The sequence below is a fragment of the Camellia sinensis genome, chromosome 11 (assembly GCF_055761805.1).
Source record: "Camellia sinensis isolate YWXY chromosome 11, ASM5576180v1, whole genome shotgun sequence".
NCBI lineage: Eukaryota > Viridiplantae > Streptophyta > Magnoliopsida > Ericales > Theaceae > Camellia > Camellia sinensis.
Window position 1 is genome coordinate 39,381,950 of NC_138971.1, and position 9,423 is coordinate 39,391,372.

The following is a 9,423-nucleotide window of genomic DNA, read 5'->3' on the forward strand; positions in this document are numbered from 1 at the left end:
ATGGAATGAAGATAATGAATTCGTTTAGTGGGCATTGAAGCCGGTGATGGAGTTCGCCTTGCCTCGTCATGGACTCCGACGGTGATTCGGAATGTGGGTGTCGGCGAGGGAGGAGGATTATGGAATGGAGAATAGAGAGAGAGAGAGAGAGAGAGAGAGAGAGAGAGAGAGAGAGAGAGAGAGAGAGAGATGTTACAACGGTGCAATGAGGTAGTGGAGAAGGAAAGGGAAGAGGAAGAGGTGCTGCGGTGGCGATTCTCTAGTTATGGCCATTCTTGATTCATCAAAGTGAGAAGATAAAGAAGATAGTCTGAGATTTGAAGAGAGTGCAAGAAATAGTGCGCAAGGGAAGTAGTGGGGATATTTTGGTTATTTTGATTGAGTTTGTCCTTTGGGACAAAATATTTGAGTGGCTGGACCTTTGACCAAGAAAAATTCAAAATTTGAATTTTATCAACTGAGTGCTCTTGTTTATATTGATAAATTTTTTCACTAATCTATAATTATTTATAGAGAAATTTAGTGATATATAATTTTTCCTTTTATTAGCAAGTGAATTAACGAAATCCAAGTAAAAATAAGCTCAAACTTTTACCTTGATCTTCTGCAAGATGATTTATTTGTTTATTTATTACCATTTTATTTAGGCCAAGTTTGGGATGTTCCCAAAAAGCCAAAAAGCCAAAAAGTTACTCAAAAAGTTAAAAAGGTAAACACTATTCACCAAAAGTCAACAATTACGGCTGCACAACTCCCAATTCAAATTTTTCCCTACAAATCAATTTTTACAATTTTTTATTACACATTTTTCAATAAAAAGTCAAAAAGTTAACCCAAACATCCATATTTTCAACCTCAATTTTTTAGTCTAAAAAGACAAAAAGTGTACTTATTTAGTCTTCCCAAACTTGGCCTTAATTCTTGATTTTTTGTTTTTTGTTTTTTTTGTTTTTTTGGGTTCTTGAAGGCAAGTTATTTAAGATGTAATTTAAATTCAAATGCTATTGTGTATGTTTTAACAATTCGATAATTTATTGCGTTAAGACCTTAGAGTAACAAATTGTTAAGCCAGGGTTCGGATAGATACTATATAATAAATGATTTTGTATTTGTCCAAATTTGATATGATCTTAACATTGGGCCTTTACATTTGTTCAAGCCTGATCCAAAAAATAATTATAAATCTCAAACCCACCCATCGGATTATATGCTAATTTTTTTTTATAAAATATTTTATAATTATATTCACTCACACATTACATTTCTTAAATAAATATATTGACGTCATTATAAATTGAAAGATTGCGTGTATAAATTGAAGAATTTCTTAATTAAATTTAATCACATATCAGCCCTGTTTGGTAGAACTGTGAGAAAGTGCTTATAGCTTATGCCTAAACAGCTTATAGCTTATAACTATGAACATAAGCTGATTTCTGACTTATAAATTAAGCATATCCTGCCCCACTCAAAGAATAAGCTGATTTCTGACTTCCAAAAAGCTATAAGTTATAAGTTATAAGTTAAACCAAACACATCAAAATAACTTAAATTAAGCTGAAAGCTGAAATAAGCAGCTTTTAAGCTGCACCAAACAGGCACATCACCACAAATGCGAATTTCAATAAAATCAACCAAAAACATATATATTTAATGTATTATAATTAATTAATTTAATAGCAGATCGGGTTGGACTGGGTTGGAAGGATAAATCCCAAACCCAGTCCATTAATATCTCGGATTGAAAATTTTGATCCAACCCAGCCTTATTGGTAAAACAGTGTTCCCAAGTCTTACAAAATTGGACTAGGCCAGGCAGACTGAATGGGCTAATGAGCTGATACTAAGAGCATCTCTAACCCTGAACCAAAATTTTCATCAAATCTGAATAAAAAAATGACTTTTTCCTCAATCTGATAACGAGTGCTCCAACGGTTGATTTTCATCAAATTTTCATCAAATCTGTGCCGGGATAACCAGGTGGTCGACCGGTTAAGTCAAATTTTTTTTTTTTGATTTTTTTGAACTGTTTGAACCTTTTAGTGGTCGACCAGCCGGTCAACCGGTTGGTCGACCGATGAGGCAAAATTTTTTTTTTTTCAAGTGTTTAAACTTTTTTTTTCAACTGTTTGAACCTTGTGGTGGTCGACCGGTTGGTCAACCGGTTGGTCTCCCCCAACGGTCATGCACAGTGTTTTGGTGAAATGCGGAGCATGTCCTCCTTTTGGTGAAACGTTTGGTGAATTCTCGATTTGATATCAATTTGGTAAAACCGTTAGAGCTCCAAACAGTGTTTTTTTTACCAAATTTCAAATTTGATGCTAGGTTTGGTGAAGGGTTGGAGATGGTCTAACCTCTACTTCAAATCAAAACAAAATTGTCAATAAATCTTATAGTTTTAGAAATATTATTTCCATATTAATTTTGAACAAAATTTTCATATAACTTTTAAATCACATACTCAAGCACATTAACCAAAGTTGTAATTTTTTGATGTTGGTTGCCCAAAAAAAAAAAAAAAAAAAAAAAAACCAAAACACTTAATCTAAGGCCAAGTTTGGGAAGACTAAGGGTTGGTTTGGGATGTTCTAAAAAAGTGCACTTTTTGACTTATTGGCTTATATGGGTTGGGTTTGGGTTGGATTTGATGTGATGTGTTAGAGAGGTGATGTGATTTAAATAAGATGATGTGACTTAAATAAGATAGTGGTTTTTTGACTTTTTGTATTATTTAGGTAATGCCAAACTTGGCCTAAATAAGTGTACTTTTTGTCTTTTTAGACTAAAAAGTTGAGGTTGAAAATATGGATGTTTGGGTTAACTTTTTGACTTTTTATGGAAAAATGTGAAATAAAAAATTGTAAAAATGGATTTGTAGGAGAAAATTAGAATTGAGAGTTGTGCAGCCGTAATTGTTGACTTTTGGTGAATAGTGATAACTTTTTAACTTTTTGAGTAACTTTTTGACTTTTTAGCTTTTTGGGATGTTCCCAAACTTGGCCTAAATTTTATTCTCGATTCAATATAAAACAATCATATCTTTCCTAAGCATCTTTAATTTCATCATGTATTACATTAAAACAAAATCTATTTAAATTTGGAAAATCTGCATATAGTAATCAACACCTACTATATTAGAAATTTGAGTAAATTATATAGATTTTTCCTAAGATTTGATGAAAATACTACAAGCTCCACAATTTTGACCTTAGGCTCCTTAAAATTTTAATTTCAATAACCTTGATTTTTTTATATCAACAATTCATTTTTTATATAGAAATATATATTTTCTTATTTATCTTTATATCTTTACACTATTTTTATTAGTTACAGTAATCTTACTAAAAAGAAAATCGGTGTAATTATGTTAAAACTGTAAATCTTCCTGTATTTTATCCAAACATCAGAAAATATTAGCATAATTTACGCTAAAATTTTTATTTTTTAAGGACATCTCTAACTTTTAACCAAACTTATATCAAATTTAAATTTAAATAAAAATCTATCGAAAACCTCTCAACTCATTGGCTCAAATTTTTATCAAATTAAATTTTATTTTTTAAAAAATCCAAATCAACCAGGACTTGAATGTTTTCTCAAAATTATCAAGACTATTTGTTGTAATTTTAAAATTTACAACTATGTCATTACTAAGATTTTTATTCAAAATTATGCTTAATTATGAATTTATCTATTAATTTTTACTCAATTTGAAATTGAAATTGAGTTTGAAAAAAGGCTGACTTTTTAAAATTTAAAGTTGGGAAAAAAATGAATGACATATATATATTTTAAATTTTATTTATTATCATATTTTCAAACCACAAATCCAAAATTCAATTTCCAATGCATTAGAAAATGAATAAATACAAAAAAAAGACAAAAAGAAAATTGAGGTAGAGAAATTGTGGAATATTTTCCCCAAACACTCCACTTGAAAATAGACCATTTAAGGATTTCCCAAAAAGAAAAAAAAAAGGTGGGGCTCACACGCATATATGCCAGCTATACATACATATACATATACATATACATATATGATGATACTTATATCTTTCAATCTCCTCCTCCATAATAATAACACAAAACAAAACTCCCCTCTTCACCAGAAATGGAAAAATGGAAAAACTCCCAAAACCTTTTCTCTCTCCTCTTTCTCTCACTTTCTCTCACTATCTTAGTCTTTCTTCTCCCTCTATCTCCGCCGCTTCGTCTGCAATCTTAGACACCACTTTTCACTTTCTCTCTCTAAAATTCACATTTTGATCACCCCCCTCCAAAAATCACTACCTTCACTTTCTTTCTCCTTCTTTCTCGAGAAAATGGCAAAACCTCATCTGGGTTCCATGCTTTTCTCTCTCTTCTCCCTCCTCTCTTTCCTCGTCTCGGTTCAGTCTCAGTCCAGCTCAACCGACGCTTCAGTAATGCAGGACCTGAAAACCAGCCTCAACCCACCGAGTTCACTCGGCTGGACCGACTCAATCCCCTGCAATTGGCAACACGTAGCTTGCTCCAACGACGGCCGAATCACCCGGATCCAAATCGGGCATCAAAACCTCCAAGGCTCTCTCCCTCCCTCAATCAACAAACTCACTGCCTTACTGAGATTCGAGGTCATGTCCAACCAACTCACTGGTTCGCTCCCGAGTTTCGCCGGGTTGAACTCGCTCCAGTTTCTCTTGCTCAACAACAACAACTTCTCTTCCATTCCCTCCGATTTCCTCTCCGGCTTAACCTCTCTCCAAGCTGTATATCTCGATTACAACCCCTTTTCGGCTTGGCAAATTCCGGTAACTTTCCGAGACGCCTCGACTCTCCAAGTCTTCTCGGCCGTTTCCGCTAACATCACTGGAAAAATCCCCGATTTCTTCGGCGGCGACACCTTCTCGAGCCTCACGATTCTTCACTTGTCTTTCAATTATCTCGAGGGTGAGCTTCCGGCGAGCTTTTCGGGTTCTCCGATTCAGTCTCTGTGGCTAAATGGGCAGACGAGTAGTTCTAAGCTCAATGGCTCAATTGCTGTGATTCAGAACATGACTCAATTAACCGAAGTTTGGTTACAATCCAATTCCTTTTCGGGCCCTTTACCGGACCTTTCGGGCCTTACCATGTTGCAGAATTTCAGTGTGAGAGACTGTGCGGTTACGGGTCCGGTACCAGATTCTTTTGTGAATCTTCCATCGCTTAGGGTTGTGAATTTGACCAACAATCAATTGCAAGGTCCAACCCCGAAATTTCCCCCTTCTGTTGTGGTTGATTTGATTCCTGGAACAAATAGCTTCTGCTTAACTGGTACCGGAGTTCCGTGCGATCCCCGAGTGAATACATTGCTTTTGACTGCGCAATCTGTTGGTTACCCGACTGTTTTTGCGGCGAATTGGAAGGGTAATGATCCCTGTTCAGCGTGGTTGGGGATTAGTTGTAGTAATGAAAACATTACTGTTGTTAATTTTCAGAAAATGGGTCTTACGGGTACGATTTCTCCGAATTTCTCTTCGATTACTTCGTTGCAGATACTGATTCTTGCTAATAATAATTTGACGGGTACTATCCCGAATGAGCTTACAACTTTGCCTAATCTTAAACAATTAGATGTTTCCAACAATCAGCTTTATGGGAAAATTCCATTGTTTAAGAGTAATGTGCTTGTAAAAACTGATGGCAATCCTGATATTGGGAAGGATAGTGGTGGTCCGACTCCGGGGACACCTGGAACCCAAACACCCCCAGGGAGTACACCTAGTACACCCTCGGATAATGGTACAAAGACTTCGGGAAACAGTGGCAATAAGTCTTCGACTGGTGTGGTTGTTGGTTCGGTGATTGGTGGTGTTTGTGTGGTTTTTGCTTTTGGGGTTGGATTGTTCTGTGTTTACAGGGCAAAACGAAAGCATTCTGGTAGGGTGCAGAGTCCCAATGCCATGGTGGTTCATCCTCGCTTTTCAGGATCGGACCATGATGCCATTAAGATTACTATCGCTAATTCAGGTGTTAATGGCGGGACAACAAGTGAAACATTTAGTCATGGAAGTAGTGGACCTAGTGACATTCATGTTATTGAATCTGGAAGCATGGTGATCTCGATTCAAGTTTTGAAGAACGTGACTAACAATTTTAGTGAAGAGAATATATTGGGAAGAGGTGGATTCGGAACTGTTTACAAAGGGGAGTTGCACGATGGGACCAAGATTGCGGTTAAGAGGATGGAGTCAGGAGTGATAACTGAGAAGGGTTTGGATGAGTTCAAGTCTGAGATAGCTGTGCTTACGAAGGTCCGACATCGGCATTTGGTTGATCTTCTTGGATATTGCTTGGATGGAAACGAGAGGCTAATAGTTTATGAGTACATGCCTCAAGGGACTCTTAGTAGGTTCTTGTTTAACTGGAAGGAGGAAGGGTTGAAACCCCTTGAGTGGTCTAAGAGGCTGACCATTGCTCTTGATGTGGCCAGAGGTGTTGAGTACTTGCATGGTTTAGCCCATCAAAGTTTTATTCATAGGGATCTTAAACCATCCAACATTCTTCTAGGAGATGATATGCGTGCTAAAGTAGCGGATTTTGGACTTGTTCGTCTTGCTCCAGATGGGAAAGCTTCAGTTGTGACAAAGCTAGCAGGAACTTTTGGATATCTTGCACCAGAATATGCAGGTACTCTTTCTAAAACAAATATTGCTTTTAAATTATAATTTGCATAACTATTATTCACTTAGTTTTGGAAATCGGTATGCCTATTGTGTCTGAAATAACCAAAACACTCTAGTTTAATTGAATTTTCACAGCCGTAATCAATGGGGAAACACCAAACCAATACGGGGATGAAACACTCGAACATGAAAAGCAACTTTAGCTAGTTGTTTGAGTGTTTTGAAATAGCATTATTAGCAGGATTGGATTTGTTACGCTAAACATCTTGGCCTTTACATTTTGTGCAACCTGTTATTGTTGAAGCTAATGTCTTAATCTGACTTTACAAAATTTGAAGATGATTACATAGTGACATGGACTATGTGGATGATGGGATGTATTTTGAAAGATGGACCAATGTCACAAAATTGGGGCCTTGAAGCATGTTTATTTCAACATGCTTTTCAGCCATTATTTGCCACTACATATGCCCGAATACAATTTTTTTTTTGTAATTAAGGCCAAGTTTGGCATGTCTTGAAAAAGACAAAAAGTTAAAAAGTTACTATCCTATTTAAGTCACATCATCTCATTTAAGTCACACCACCTCTCTAACACATCACTTTAAACCCAATCCAAACCCAATCCATATTTCATAAAAAGTCAAAAACTGCACTTATTTAGATCATCCCAAACAACCCCTAATTGTCATGTAATTATCAGCTGAGGTTGAACTGTATATTATTTTAACTTAAAACATGACTGTGACTTTCACCTTCGAACAAAAGGGCTTACCTGATGGAGCGTCTTTCTCTCCATCTGTCTCTCTGTCTGTCCCTTTTCCATTTTTTTTTTTTTTTTTTTTTTTTTTTAATGACATTAAATTGAGCCTTGCAAGACAGGATGTCTAAGAAGCACGGACACTTCTAAAAAGGTGGCGTATCTGTGTCGTGTCCGTGTCGGACACCGACACTCATCAGACACGACACGTGTCCGACACTCATCCAAACATGTCTTGATTTTTATAAAGAATTTAAAACTTGGACACTCTTCGGACACTTGAAGGACATGCGTGTTCATCGACTAGACACACGAAACTAATTATAAGTTTGAACAAAATAACTTAAAATAAGATGATAAAGGAAAAATAACGTCAATTTATAGAAATTAGTGTTATAATGTATTTATTTATTGTCTTAGAATGACATGTTCATATATATGACATATGATAAATATATAAAATTATATATTTTGTCCGTGTCCCCCACGTGTCGTGTCCTACATTTTCGAAAATTGCCGTGTCTGCGTGTTCGTGTCATATCCGTGTCGTGTCACGTGTCCGTGTCCGTGCTTCTTTGCAGGATGTACTTTGGTCAATAAGACCATATTGGTGTATGATATCAAGTTGAAAGAAATCAAAATTCTTTTTTTGGCTCCACATGAAATATTTTACTTATGTTCTGTTTACAAATCTAGAAATTAGAGTAGGATTGTATTTGTAAGTTATAATCAAATTATTTCATTATTTTATCCATATCTGTTTGATGGCTCCATACAGAAGATGAATAATTGCTTCTTTGGTTTGAAAACTTTGGCCGGGTTGACCAATTGGGCATTGAAAATTCCGCGTTTTGAATGTTCAATGTGTTTGCATGCGCATCATTTTCTCTGTTTATAGGTCTTATTATGTATCTCATGAAATTAATAAAAATTGAAACTAAAATGTTATGTATGAATGGGCAGTGACGGGGCGAGTAACAACCAAGATTGACGTGTTCAGCTTCGGAGTGATTTTAATGGAGTTGATTACGGGAAGAAAAGCACTAGACGAGACTCAGCCAGAGGAGAGTGTTCATCTTGTCACATGGTTCCGAAGAATGCATAACAACAAGGACACATTCCATAAGGCCATCGACCAAACAATTGAGCTCGATGAAGAAACGCTCGCCAGTGTCAGCACCGTTGCTGAACTGGCTGGACACTGCTGTGGAAGAGAGCCCTTACAAAGGCCTGACATGAGTCATGTAGTCAATGTGCTTTCATCTCTGGCTGAACTCTGGAAACCATCGGACCCTGATTCTGAGGACATATACGCAATCGACTTCGATATGACGTTACCGCAGGCACTCAAGAAATGGCAAGCGCTTGAGGGCATGAGTGGCATCGACGGTTCTTCATCTTCTTTCCTTACCAGTGGTGACAATACCCAAACCAGTATACCCACTAGGCCATCTGGCTTTGCGGATTCATTTACGTCTGCAGATGGGCGGTGAGAAATTGAGAATAGCTGAAGTAGCAAGACTGCCAGAGGCTAGTGTTGTTGTGATTGATGGCTCTTGCGAGGTTCGGTTTGTTCATTCCTTTGCTCTGCTTCCTTTCTTGTCACCTTGTTTGCTCTTGTAAGGTTTGCTCTCTTTTTTTTTTTTTTTTTTTTTTTCCTTTGGTTTTCTTTCCTTTTGGTAGTTTGCTTAACTTTTTGCGTTGGTTCAAAGTTTGAACTGCCATATACTTATTTATATTCCCAGAAGTCTTGGAAATGCGAAGAGAAATTATCAGAAGATATGTGATCTGGCTTTAGTGAAAATCATATTCTTATTCACGAAGTTTGGTAGGTTTTGATTGAATGAATACATTTGAGCATGACTAGAATGTTGTTGATGATCCTAGTGTGTAATTTGTGGTATCTAACAGAGCAATGTATATATCCATTTTAGCTTATGCTTATATCTATTACACTTGAGCATGATGCTCTTCATATGACCTTAAAATTTTCAAATAAACAGAGCATACATTCCTTGA

The 9,423-nt window shown here is 36.3% G+C and overlaps 1 protein-coding gene across 1 annotated transcript; it reads left to right on the forward strand.

Moving 5' to 3' along the window:
* The first annotated feature begins 4,029 nt into the window (after nt 1-4,029).
* On the forward strand, nt 4,030-9,182 carry LOC114256142 (receptor protein kinase TMK1). Its single transcript, XM_082893773.1, has 2 exons — nt 4,030-6,648; nt 8,368-9,182. The coding sequence occupies exons 1-2, from the start codon at nt 4,323-4,325 to the stop codon at nt 8,895-8,897; spliced, it is 2,856 nt and encodes a 951-aa protein (XP_082749899.1). The 5' UTR covers nt 4,030-4,322; the 3' UTR covers nt 8,898-9,182.
* The last annotated feature ends 241 nt before the right edge of the window (nt 9,183-9,423 follow it).